Genomic DNA, 14,111 nt, shown 5'->3' with positions numbered 1-14,111 from the left:
TGCTGATTACGCCCCCCAGTCGCCTGTAATTGAGCGTTTTGCACTCTTTGGTCTCAGCGGTCGGGGCCTCTCTCTGTGGTTTTGTTGTGCTGTTATCAACATCCTGTGTTGCCTCTCTCACATCCAGCTCCGCTGTCATCTGTGAACATGGCAGCTTTTTTTTTTTTTTTTTTTAAAGACAAGAAAATTGCAGGACACTTCAGAGACAAATCAAGTGGTTCCAAATATACAACATGTCTTTGATGTTGTCCCAAATGTTCATGGATGGTGTGTGTGTGTCACTCAAGAGGGAAACAAAAAAACATTTTCATGATGCGCATTCAAGCAATGTGATATTGTTTATTGGACAGCGGCTGTCAAAATCTGCTTTTATTTTGCTTGGATGAGCTCAGATGTTGCATATGTGTGTGTGTGCATGATATTTTTGGATCGCTGCGCATAATCTCAGTAGGTTTGTTAGCTTTAAAAGAAAATCTGATGCACTCAAGCAGTGCTAAGGGCAGGTGCAACTGCAGTCATTATGCAAATGTCTGCTTTGTCTGTTGTTGTGCTGTCAAAACAAACACACATACACACACACGGGTCCTGAGAGTTTAGTTGGCAGCTGGGGTGGAGGAGTATGAGAGCTCACTTTTACAGCACTTGATTTCATTGCAAAGCTTCCAAAGCTGGTGCCAATTACCACCACTTAACTTAACCTCCGTCTCTAAACGAATAAACATGGAAATAAGCTCCATCAGTGGAATAAACTGTAGCACTCTCACCTCACTCTCATGCTAGCTGATTAGCATGCTGGCTATCCATGCCGTAGTGAAAGGCTGTTTTTACAACTGTCACATCCTCGTTAAATGGACCCCCATCGTCGGGTCATTCCTTTGCCACCCAGTCAGGCCCCTGTGTGTTTGTGCGTCTGTCTGTGTGGGTTCAGCTCAGAGCGAGGGTGTTGATCTGACACTGAGCTGTTAAAACCACACAGGATGCCACGCACAGACAGAGGCACACAAACAAACACACACAGGGTGTCTCGTCCAAGCAGCAGTAAAGCAGCAGCTTCTGAAATAAACTAGATTTCACCTGTTAAAGGCTGAGAAATTAAACAATGTCCGATAGAGATGTTTCATCAGCCAAACAGTTCATTATCCTGATTTTATTTGGTGCTAGTAAAATATGGTAATGGATTAATTTACCTAATTTACTCCAAATAATATGGACCAAGGTTTTGCAGTTAAGCAGAATCTGAAGGGACTATTTTATTGGTCAAAAGAAGTTCAAATTGCAGCATGTTGTACCGGCACGCTATTACCTCAAAGAGATATTGATGTTGCTGCTTTTTATTGACATTTTCCGATGCTGCAATCACCACAAATTCTGATTAAATTTCTTTTACTTCCATTACATGAGGATTGAAGTGCAAATACTGCAGAACATGAACAAATAAAACTCCAATTTTCTGCAAGGTATAAGTGAAGAAATGCATGTTTGTCTTTTGCAATTTGGATAAACAGACCTCTTACATTATTACATTATCTTGTGGCCGTCAGCAGATGATTCTAGACACCTCATATCTATATTTACATTAGAAATGCTTGGATAGCCCATTAGATATACACATTTGTGGATAACCATGCAGTGCTTTGTGGCTGAAATACATGGGGCACAGATGCTATGCACTAGGCGGAGCAGAGCGGGGTTTTCCACCTGCTTCACAGACTTTGTCATTGCAGGGTGTGGATGCTTCAGTTTCACAGTATGTGTACTGAGTTTTGCCAAGTGCTTGATGATGCAGGGTTTGGAAGCATAGGCTATATTAACTGGAATTAATTAAGTGGATCGTTTTAACAGCAGGATGCATTGACTTGACTGATTTATTTTAATGAAATGTAAAAAACCCGACAAGGTTGCTCTGCTGCTTCACATTACCTTTAGTACTATAAGGTATTCATTTTATCATTTGAAATAGATTGTACTCATTTTTTACTCAGTTCTATGTCATTTTTTACCTGTTGGAGGGCTGCGAAGCTGAAAAAAAAGTAGATCATCCGCATAAAAATAACGTTAAGCAGCCCAGTGCCCACGCAGGCAAGTGTGGCTTCGGTGGTCAGTGTAGCAGCTGCAGTTGATTATAATGGACGTGCTTTGCTGCGGGCATGCTGCGGCAGACGTGTGGGCTGGGGCATGTATTTTGGTTGTAAGGCTACACTTCTCTACTGGATATTGTGGAAGAAAAAGAGAGTAAAAGAGTTTGGTTTTGTATTTGTTTGAAGGGGCAGTTCATTCCAAAATCAAAAACACATATTTTTCCTCTTACGCGTAGTGCTGTTTATCAGTCTAGATTGTTTTGGTGTGAGTTGCAGCATGTTGGAGATATCAGCTGTAGAGATGTCTGCCATCTCTCAAATATAATGGACCTAGATGGCAATTGGCAATGTCTCTTTCCAGAAATCATGACCCGGTCACTCAAGATCATCCACAGACCTTTTTGTGAGCAGTTTCATGTAGGAACTATTTTCTTTCCACCAAGAAGTGTTTATCTACTCATGGACAAGATTGTGCTCGTGACAATGTGAGATGTAAACACTGATGGCATCCTCCTTGGCTGAGCTGTGACGCTAACTCAGTGGTGCTCGGTGAGCTAGTCCTTGATACAGTTGCAGGTGTTGTTTTGAAGAAAATAGTTCCTACATGAAACTGCTCACAACAAAGTCTGTGGATTATCTTGAGTAATCGGGTCAAGATTTCCAAATGTATTTTTTCTTGGTGCTTTGAGCACCACAGGCTGAGTGCCATCTAGTTCCGTTATATTAGAAGGAAGGCAGAAATCTCTACAGCTGATATCTCAAACACTCTGCAACTCACACCAAAACAATCTAGATTGGTACAAAGCACTACAGGTAAGAAGAAAAGTATTTTTTGCTGGACTGGTTTATTCTCTGTAACCTCCCTGTTTTCTGCTGCTGCAGAAGAGAGCGAGAGAGGTGACGGAGATAGACTGACTCCACAGGTAGAAACCAGCAGGACCAGGTGTTTTAATGAGCTTGATGAAAAAAGGACTGGAACAAGCATCGACAGTCACATAAGAATGTTAACTGAGGATACAACTCTTTCACCTCACAGCAGGCCCTTTACTGTGATTGTGTGTTAAACTGGACTAACAACATAGCTTTTCTCTTTCTTTCACCCTGTGAATCCCCTTCAGGTGCAGCGTTACTTAAAACTGCCATGCAGTTTTTACCTAATCAGAACACACCCACTGTTTAACCTGAGTGCACACAGCCACATGTGTCTCTGACTGTGTGGTGTTAGTCTGTACAGTGAAGATCACAGATTCAGGCTGGTGCGTAGATCATTGCTTTCTTGACGCAGATGAACATTGGCGGTTTTGTAGAGGGTGAAGCTTTACGCAGGTAAGCAGGACAAGACCCAAAAGTTGTTTTATTAATGAATCAGCAGGCTGGTAAATGTTTAATTTAAGGGAGTGGTACTTTCTATGTGTATTTGTGTGTTGGAGAGATGGAGAAATTCCCAACTGTGTCAGCTGGTCAGAACTCGGGTGATCACATGATGGACTGAAAACAACAGAGCAATCGTATTTACTGTTTCTAAGCAACCAAATATATCAAACCCGAATGTTAATTTCAGAGGGCACGGACCTCTATCAGCTGCTGAGCCCTGGGCAACAGAGACACAGCACATGGAGAGGGTGGACAAAATAACAGAAACACTTGACTGAATAATGCAATCCAATACAACAGCTCTGCAACAAAAGCTACTGCCGTGAAACGTAAAACTGTGATCACACGATGCGCAGCAAGTTGTTTGTTATTATGTCCACCCCTTGTTCATACGCACAGATATGCTGTGCTCATTTGTTGCCTAAGTGAGTCATCTGCGGCAGTAACAGTTAGTCCATTCATAGGAGATATGACACAACAGTTTGTAAATTATACAAGAACATCTTCCTGAAACTTCAACCTCGGGAAAAATGTGTCCTTGTCAAAATGAAAACAAATTCACAAATGTCTTATTAATATGTAAAAACAACCCAAAAGTCTTTTTCAGACAACAAATTAACAGAGTTGCTTTAATTATTCTGCTCACAGATCAGGGGGGGAAATGTTGATGTAGCCAGAGGAGATTTTTGTTTTTGTTTATGAACACAGAGAGGATAATTAGGAAAATATAAAACTGTTTTAGCATAATAGTTTATAAATAATAATAAATCTTATGAGGAGATAATGAGAAGAAATATGTTTAAATATGCTTAATTAAATGAGAGAATACACACTGTGACTATAACGTGACTACAGATGTGAATAAAGACACACAACAGCATGTAATAAGACAGAATATACTGCCTGAAGTTGACGTGTGTGTTTTGCATCAGTATGTGTGCATCATAGCTGCTGGTGCATCGGTTTTTATCAATAAGCTGTGAAAACCAGCACTCCCCTGAGGTGTTGAAACCTCTGCGTACATTTTTCAGCCAAGTAAGAGAGAATTATTTAAGTAGATGTCAAAGTTCAGCAGGTGAGCCGGTAACTGTGGTCTGTGAAACCTCCTGAGAGAGTGAAAGTACGTGTGGGCAGATACTGACAGATGTAACCACACAGCGATACAGGCACGTGTACAGATACACACGCATACTGACTACACGTTGTCTCACTACGATGTTGCGTGATCAGAATCCACAAGACCCAGCAGTCAGAAAGTCAAATGGTAGAGAGCTTTAGGCAGTGAAGCTGGTGTCGTCACACTAGAGTCAGACCGATAGATCAGAGCTGCAGCATATCGGGCCAATATTTATTCTGAAATATTGGATATCAGCTCATCATGTTGTGAAGTGACAGTGTGAAGGAGCTGACTCCTGAGGCGTATGAGGCTGATGAATCCATAAAGACTAGGCGTTGATGGAGAGGTGGAGGGTGCGCACAACGGCAGCAAGGAAGAACTACGTCAGAAAAAGAACCATATTTAAAATGAGGAGCAGTAAGATGATAGGCTGACAGAGAAGGTGCGTCGCTGTGCTGTTGGTTGATTGTAAAACAGCAGATGACTCAACTGACCTACCCAGACAATGACACCTAAAGATAGTGAGTGAGCATACATGCCAGGAGTGAATGGCAGGGTGAGAGAGAAACTTACAGCCTGAGCATGAAAAGTATTGTCTTCCTGAGTGAACTAGCTAGAGCTTCATTTGTTTCTGTATTCACAACTCCACTCTCTTCCTCCATGTTTGCCAAAAATCACATTATCTTGCAAGAGTCTCGAGTCACTAGATCACATGATCACGCAATAATCCAGCCCTGACTTAAGACACCTGCCCTGTAAAGCTCCCACGATAGAAACGGTATCGCCAAATCTCTGCTGGTGTACACATTTGCTGCTGTTGCATTGTATATACCGTCGTATCCCCCAGCCCTAGTAGAGACTTTGCATCCCATGATATTCTTAATGCTTCCTCTGAGGCTTTTTCATTCTGACAATAACAAGGTTTTTGTATTTTACTGCAGATATTAATTGCTTTAGATCAGCTATCAGCAACTTTGGTTTAAAAATATCGGCCTCAGTATCAGTCTTCAAAAGCTCCTATCAGTCAAATCCTACTTCAGATATATAACACTCACACACACTCCCTCCCTACCTCTAGCTCTCTGTCTCTCTGTCTCTCTGTCTCTGTCTCTCTCTCTCTCTCTCTCGCACACGCACACACACACACACACACACACACACACACACACACACACACACACACAATAGCATCCCTGTGATGGAAAGAAGTGTTTGTTTAGAGGGCTGTTGGCTGGCCAGCCCCATGCTGCTGCCGGAGCAGAGCAGGAGGTGACGGTGGCCTGGATGGAGGTGTGAGGCCAGGCGGAGCAGTCACACAGCAGGGACAGATCACACCATCCACACGTCCAGGCAGGTGGGAGCTACCAGTGGTGTCATTCAGGATCTGCAGTGGATATTTCTCTGTGCTTGTTTAGAGGTATTTTGTTCTGGTGATCATTTGAGTTTGAGCACAAGATTATTCTCTTTAGTGTTGTCTGGACTTGATGGTTTTACTCTTCGGACTGTGTCTGCATTGGTGTATATATATTTGAGCATTTTGTAAACTTTGTCAGTTTGCTTTTACATGATTTGATAGTTTTTGATCATCTATTAGAAAGTTTGCGGAGAACAGAAGAGTCATAAGGCTAAAAGGTGGAAATGTCTGGGCTCATCTTGTTTGGTGGTACAACTTTCTTATTCCTATCATGAAACTGGTTTATTTGAATGTCTAGTAAATAAGTCTACTGTATATATACTGTAGTAAGCCTGCAGCTAACAGAAGTATTCATTGTTGATTAATGTATCTGTTAATTGATAACTGTTCTTTATTGGTTGGTTAAGACGGATTGATTTAGATGCAATGATTAATATTTCATATATTTAAAAAAAAATGTCATAAATACTGAACCCAAACTGACATCTTCGACTAACTTATTTTGCTTGAGCATCAGTTCAGACGTCCAAAGGGAGGCCTATTTAGTGATATTAAATAAGGAAAAGCGGGAATATCTTTGCTTTTGTAAACTGCAAATAATTATTTTCACTCCACAAGATTTTGTAGGGCATAAAGCAAACTTTCAATGTTATGGTCAAATCATTTTCTTTTCATTGGGTGTTTAAAGAGTTAAATATTTAAGTGGTTTGGCACTTTATTTTTGAATAGCTGACAGTAGAGAGGTGACAAGAACAGGGAGAGAGAGGATGGGTTACGAACAATAAAGGTCCCCAACTGGATTTGAACTGGGCATGTTGCAGTTACATATACATCATCTTAGACCCCTAAGCCATCAGGAGTCCTCATGAAAAGTTGAGCTTTTATCTGAAAACTTTGGGTATAGTGCTCTTGGAACTGGTACGTAATGCTGACGGACATGAACCTAACCTCAAGATATGGTCGATGATTCCACCGCAGACAGTACTCTTCTCTCTTGAACATTGAGTCCATGTAAAGCAAGAATGACGTTTCTCTCTTGACCAGTCAACGGACTGCAGTGATTCTAGCTCCACCTTTAAGTATCAGATCAATATGCTAGGTACCTCAACAGAGGGCTGATGACAAACAAGATGAAATGTAGGGGTTCTGTTGATACCATCCACAACTTCTGACGATGGCGAGGAAGAAATAACCGTTCTAATGCATAATGAACTGAAATGAACTGAACAAGACTGCTTGGTTGAAACAAAGCTTTTGTAAATACAGTAACCCATGGTATATACTGAACATCACAGACTGATTAGTGATATACAACAATAAAAGAAAACACAAGGGAGGATTGCCTCAAGGGACAGAAAGTGATTTGGTCTGCCTTTTTAAAGCATAGACTGTAAGATCCAAGGCTCTGTAGCTGATGGCGTTGAGTTGAATAGTTTCCTCTGGCTTTTCTGAGCTCTGGTCCCTGCAGGTTTTAAATAACAAGAAGTTTCAGTATGCATACCCCCAGAGAGGCGGGGTTTGGGAGCATCTCAGCAGGATGGGCTTGGCATTTGTGACGGGGTATCTTAATAAAGCATATTTTCTGCAGGCTGCTGCTGTTAAAACTCCAACTATTTGAGGGGATTTGGATTTAAGGACAGTCGGGGAGTGATTTAGTCACTCAAATAAGGTTTAGGTCGGAGGTATTAAAGAAAGGCATTTCAGAAAGGTCTGCATTCATATCGTTCCTATGTTTTCTGCTGTATCACCTCTAAGAGCAGCATATGTCAGCCCCTCCAACAGCTGTTTCTCGGGTCAGAGGTCACTGAAACGACAGTAGGGGTTACACTGCTGTTTCGACTCAATCAGTGACCTGAAGTGCACCAGCCTCTGCAAACACTCACATGACTCAGATAAACACAGAGTTTAAACTAGGAGTAGAACAAGCTGTAGTAATCAAGGATTGGATTGAATGATAACAATATGGTACAGTTTTTAAGGTTATCGCTTTTAATCTCACAGATTAATAAGCAAGTAGTAATTAAGCATGTGCGATGTAAATGTGCTGACTGATATTCTGGTAGTGGAGAACCCTGCTGTATTATAATAGGAGATGTAACGAATAGTAATACAGCAGTGGATGTAAGTAGTATTAATGATGGTGTAGGTGTCACTAATAGTGATATGGTAGTAAATGGAAATAATGTAAATGTGTTAGTGCTTGTTACTAATAGAAGTATGTTTGCAGATGTGAGTAGCACGAATGAGATAGTAACAGTAGATTTAGTCACATCACTATGTACCTTGTATGCATGAATCAGACACTTTAATAGAGGCGGATGCGCTTTTACTTCAGCTTCTCACCTCACAGCCGGATACTTCCTAACAGGAGAAGCATGGAGGGAGCTGTAGGTCAAGCTATATTTAGTTGGTGCATATTAAGTGTAATCATGTCATTAATCTTTAGTGAGCAGGGCCCTCCCGGATGCAGCCCACACCCGGCCTCGTTTACAAAGGACACAGTTCATATGTATTTTAGTTTAGAAACCACCTGGAGTATCACTGCTCTATATCTGTACTCCCTTGGCTGTGAGATTATATTTAAGCTGTTGTACTTTCCAAGCAGGTTTGTTGTAAGTACACTGTGGCACATTAGCCTCAGCGTGTTATAAACCTACTCTCACTGGTAATAAATGTCATGCTGAAAAAGATTTAGCACCTCTTTAACCTTTGTGCATACTGTAAAATGCTTTTTAAATGTCCATTTCACAGTCAATCCTTCACTTAATTGCCTTGCCTGGAGGACAGCCTAACAGTCAGAGCAACGGTCGTGCCATATTGATATCTTTTGTGCCGTACCTTGTGTGTTTGCTCATTGGAAACAACAGTTGGTAAACTTTGATCGCACAATCATTAATCTGCGGTGACTCTGCTTGATGACTTGTTTTATGTGGTTTACTTTGTGATTACGTGGGCCAGCCAGCACACTCGCTGTATAATGGGTCACATGGGCTCTAAACAAAGCCTGTCTGCCTATCAAATCCTCTCGCAGTCCAGTGACAGCTCAGCAGTCTGCTCAGGTTGCCAGGGCTGCTGTCATAGCAACTGTGTCAGTGTAGATGGTTTGCTTCTCCCTTGCCCTGCTGACGAAAGTCTGCTTGGTTTGAATCCTGTTTTGACTGTGTCACCAGTGTGGCCAATATTGTGTTGTGAGCTTTGCTCAGCACGATATGAGCAGCCAGTCACTAAATATAAAGCTTTTCCTTCCACTTTCCAACACTGGTTTGTCTGCCAAAGTACCATTTGTTTGCTATCCAGCTTGATATCTAGAAAACTAGTTGGGACATTTTAATTGAAATGGTGTTAATACTTATTTTACCACTCCTCTTACAAATCTCATAACACATTTGGATGAATATGGAAAAATAAGTTGTTTTTTTTTGTTTTGTTTTACATCCCATATAATTTCCTGTGTTATTGGTCAAAGGAAGCCGATTTGACATATCTACATGTGCTGAAACAACTTGATAAATTGTAGTCGTCATTAGTCTGACTCATTTAAAATCTTGTAGAAAACATCCTTGTACAAAGCCTTAACAGTTCTCATCGAGACACAGACATTCTCTTAAAAACATGGCAACCATTACGTGCAGATCTGGATCACGGATCCAAGCAGCCGAAATTCTGAAGTTTCCTCTGTGGGGTGGTCGGGCTCAGCCTTAGAGATAGGGTAAGGAGCTCAGACATCTGCAGGGGGCTCGGAGTAGAGCCACTGCTCCTTCACGTTATAAGGGGTCAGTTGAGGTGGTTCGAGCGTCTGATCAGAATGCCTCCTGGGCGCTGCCCGTTAGATGTGTTCCGGGCACGTCCCACTGGTAGGAGGCCCCGGGGCAGACCCAGAACACGCTGGAGGGATTTCATATCTCATCTGGCCTGGGAACACCTGGGGGTCCCTCAGGAGGAGCTGGAAAGGGTTGCTTTGGAGAGGGACGTCTGGGGTGCTTTCTCTTTGCTTGCTGCCCCCGCCACTCAGTCCCAGATAAGCGGATGAAAATGGATGGATGAATGGATTATGTTATATTATGAAAATAATACATTTATAGGTTTGTGAGACCTTAGCAGATGTATGCATTTCCCAAGTGCCTTGTAAGATTTCAAATGTATGCTGTTTACTGGCATGAAATTAGTATTTATTGCCAAAGACCAATAAATATGAGCAGATTTAGTTCCCCATTACAACAGCCTGTTTTTCATTGTTCCAGCTGTATCAAATCAATGACTAATGAAGGACATATGGATCTGTATTTTATCCTTGTTAGTGAAAATGTTCAGCACCTCTTTCCTGAAATTTTATAGCAACATTCAGGTTGGAACATTTTGTGCTGTCAGCTCTCCTTTAGAGATAGACTTGTAGATGTTCACTTCCAATTTCCCCATAGCGCCATCATGAGAAGCGTGCAAAAGACAGACCGGCATGCTTCCTGACATTATACAAATATGCAAATGTGAATGGAAATGTGCAGGGTGCATTGTCTTACAGCTGTGTCTGTCTTTCTGTCCAGATTGAGAACATTGATGCCTGCCTCAGTTTCCTGGCAGCCAAAGGAGTCAATATCCAGGGTCTGTCTTCAGAGGGTAAGCTGGACTCCTGTACCTCTGCTTTCACTGGAACAAGAAAGGTAGACCCCAACCCAGGCCAAGCCAGGCCAGACCAGAACAGGCTACTAAATGTCCTTTGTGCAATGGAAAAAGAGATAAAGAATGGCTACTTGATACACTGCGGCATTTTTATTGGCAAGCTTTTTTGCCAGGACACACTACATTAATGCCAGACAGTACACATTAAAACACGTAGGCTCAGCAGGGGCTGATTACTCCATATATATTAGTGCTAATGTACCAGAAAGCTTACAATAGTGCTGTGTTTAAATGTAGTCTACGTCCAAAAAAGACTGATGCTGGCTTAAACGTTCACATCATATTATTCACACGAGGAATAACAATAGTACGGGTAGTAATACTGCTAGTGTTATCATTGGGAAGAACAGTGAATCATTGAACTGCAAGAAAGACGCTAGGTCAGTTCTCGGTCCTGTAAGGAGTACATGTTCTCTCAGTGTTCTGTTGGGACTTTTCTCTTGCAATTCAAGAACATACAAGTCAAATAGACTGGAGATCCAAAGACACCAGTAGATGGCACATTACATTCATTCTGTTACTACAGTTTTGCAAGAAAATACCAGCGTACTCGCTGCAGCTCACAGTCTGTTTACTTAATCCCGTCAATGCCAGATAAAGGCATTAGCAGGTGAGGTTAGGGCATGCACGTTCTTCTAAACCAGTGGTTCCCAACTGGTGGGTCAGGGTCCAAAAGTGGGTTGCAGGTCCATTTTGAATGTGCAAGTGACTCTGCTTTTCTAAAATTACATGTAATTTTGAAGTACAGTGAATTTTTGGGCAGCAGTAGCTCAGTCCATAGGGACTTGGGTTGGGAACCGGAGGGTCGCCTGTTCAAGTCCCCGTCCAGACCAAAAATATGGAGCGTGGACTGGTAGCTGGAGAGGTGCCAGTTCACCTCCTGCCGAGGTGCCCCTGAGCAAGGCACCGAACCCCCCAGCCGCTCAGAGCGCCTGTCATGGGCAGCCCACTCTGACATCTCTCCACTTAGTGCATGTATAGGTCCAGTTTGTGCATGTGTGTGTTCGGACCTGTGTGTAATTGACAACAGAGTGAAAAATTGAATTTTCCCTCGGGGATTAATAAAATATATAAAATTAAAAAAAAAAATTAATTAAAAAAATTAATTAAAATTTTGAAGTGCTGTTTTGTGCTGTAGGGTGAGTGACTAACGGACAGCTACTTGACAGAGACAGCAAACTAGCTTGATGGCATGTCCGAACACGAGTATGATGCTGAATATATTAAACTGTGGACCGCGAACCAATGACTAAGGAGAAATCTGGACCCCATGGCTGAACCAGTTGGGAACCACTGTTATAAACAATAATTAAACAGTTGTAAACCTAGTCGAAGTCTTTGTAGTCAAACTGAAAATACGCAACAGCAGCAATTGGCATGAAACTGTTGCACAGCTGTGGCGGGCGGTACCCTTTATTAGTCTGGTGAACTGTCCAGGTTGTACCCCATCTCTTCCCCAACGTCAGCTGGGATAGGGGGATAGGGATCCAGCACCCCCGCGACCCCTTACAGGATGAGTGGCTATGGAAATGAATGAATGACCATTTAAGTCTAGGGATGTTCTGATACCTTTTTTTTTTCTTCCCAATACCAATTCCAATCCTTGAATTTGCATATGAGCCGTTAACGACTACTGATCCGATACCAGTACCTAAAGAAATCAGTTGTTGTATACCACTAACCCTGTACAAATGTGAAATGATTACTGTCGTTGTTGTATGGCATGGCTCAGGTTAAATCCTAAACTGCTGTGACTTTCCATCATAAAATTGCTAATGCTACCATTACATTGTTTCCTTCTTTACCTCACCTGCCTTTTCCTTTTTGATATTCCACTTTGTCCTTCTCCCTGACCTGCAGAGATCCGAAATGGTAATCTGAAAGCCATCCTCGGCCTCTTCTTCAGCTTGTCCCGCTACAAACAGCAGCAGCAGCAGCAGCAGCAGGCCCAGCGGCAGAACTCCCAGCCCTCTCTCCCACCCAACGCCCAGCCCCAGAGCATTCACCCTCCTCTGAGCCAGCAGAGCAGCGCTCCGGCCCAGCTCAGCCACTCTACGCATGGGACTCCTGCCCTCACAGCCCAGAAAGCAGCGCAGGCCGAGATGCAGTCCAGGTGAGGCTCGCTGACACGTTAAAACAAACTGTGGAAACTGGAAATATAAGAAATGTAACCTTGAAACCAGGTGAATGGGTTTATGTCTTCACTTTCTTGCTGTTTCTGCTCTTCTAATCCATCATTTTGTCACCGCTGTCCTCCTGTTCACGCCTGCTGTCATTTATAACTGTAAACCTGACCTCTCTGTCTCTGTCCTCTTCCATATCTCTCCTCTCTTCTTCTCCTCTAGGGATGGGTCTCAGAGTAAACTGCTCAAGTTTTCCCTTGGTCAGAAAAAGACCTCTAGGTCAGCTTCCTCTGCCTTTCTGTTTTCTTGCACCTCCCTCTCTTTCCTCCAGCACACTTCCTGTCCTGTCCCTTTCCTGGAAAAAGGAAGGTAGAAATTGCCCCTAATCAAGTATAACTTCTCTTTTGTACCGTAATGGGTTTCATGTTGTTTCTTTGTCTGTGATTAAGGGCAATATCTACTACAAGCACTATCTAATATGCATGAGTGGTAGTGTTGAGCAGATAGGAACTAAAGCCCTGGGCTCCATTTTCGGACAGGCCTGTCTGTCTGGCAGCACGCCTCATTTGGCAGGCCTGCTAAATGGGCTGTGAAAGACCTTTAGATAACCCTTAAGTAAGTGTGTGTGTGTGTGTGTGGGTTTGCTTGCTTGACAAGCACATCCCCCATATAATGTGACATTAATAATTAACACAGAAAGAATCTGTGGCTGGAATGTGCGTCTATAATATGTGTTGTTAAAACGTAGCTTCCGTCTGCGTTCACTGTGATGCTCTCGAGTCCTTCTGCGTTCACATTTGCCTCTCTTTCAGCATGCAGTGTCGTATTATGTGATGATGCGCCTTGAAATTGGATTTAGGATGCGGTTTTGCATGCTGCCCATCCCAGATTCTGTTTGCATTGCACCTGCCCCGCCACTAGCTCCTCTCCAAAGCAATGTAAGGGCTCCACCCTCTGGTCAGTTTGTGTAACTACAAGAGTGAGAGATTCTCCAGGTGTTCACCCAAAAAACACTTGGCTTTTATGTTCTCTGTTAAAGGCCCCAATCAAAAAAGTATACAGATTTCCTCATTTTTTAAAGGTTTTTAAAGAGTTTATGTAAATTGCTATTATTTGCAAATATTGCAATTAAAAGACCTGTTTTATTCGTCTATGATCTAGGTTGGGATTCAAAATAATGCCAGTGCTCTTTTCACACACAGAGAGGCTGCAAATCAGCATTTTCCCCCTCAAAAATGTACAAATAATCAAATCTAAATGCTTTAAATAAGTAAATCTGCCACCATTTCTGCTATTATGTGCACTGGAATTGAGCTCATATGATAATC

General features: G+C 42.4%; 1 protein-coding gene across 7 annotated transcripts in view; it reads left to right on the top strand.

The window, feature by feature from the left end:
* nav2a (neuron navigator 2a) overlaps positions 1–14,111 on the top strand; it is a 305,157-nt gene that overhangs the window by 205,440 nt on the left and 85,606 nt on the right. For 6 of the 7 annotated variants that reach the window (XM_078173805.1, XM_078173804.1, XM_078173799.1 and 3 more), the window contains 3 exons: positions 10,525–10,597; positions 12,521–12,773; positions 13,006–13,062. In XM_078173805.1, coding sequence (XP_078029931.1) covers positions 10,525–10,597; positions 12,521–12,773; positions 13,006–13,062 — 383 coding nt within the window. The remainder of the gene's footprint in view (positions 1–10,524; positions 10,598–12,520; positions 12,774–13,005; positions 13,063–14,111) is intronic. The other variant, XM_078173798.1, reaches the window with a different exon arrangement.

The sequence above is a fragment of the Epinephelus lanceolatus genome, chromosome 2, assembly GCF_041903045.1.
Source record: "Epinephelus lanceolatus isolate andai-2023 chromosome 2, ASM4190304v1, whole genome shotgun sequence".
Taxonomy (NCBI): domain Eukaryota; kingdom Metazoa; phylum Chordata; class Actinopteri; order Perciformes; family Serranidae; genus Epinephelus; species Epinephelus lanceolatus.
This window is presented reverse-complemented; position numbering and strand designations above follow the sequence as displayed.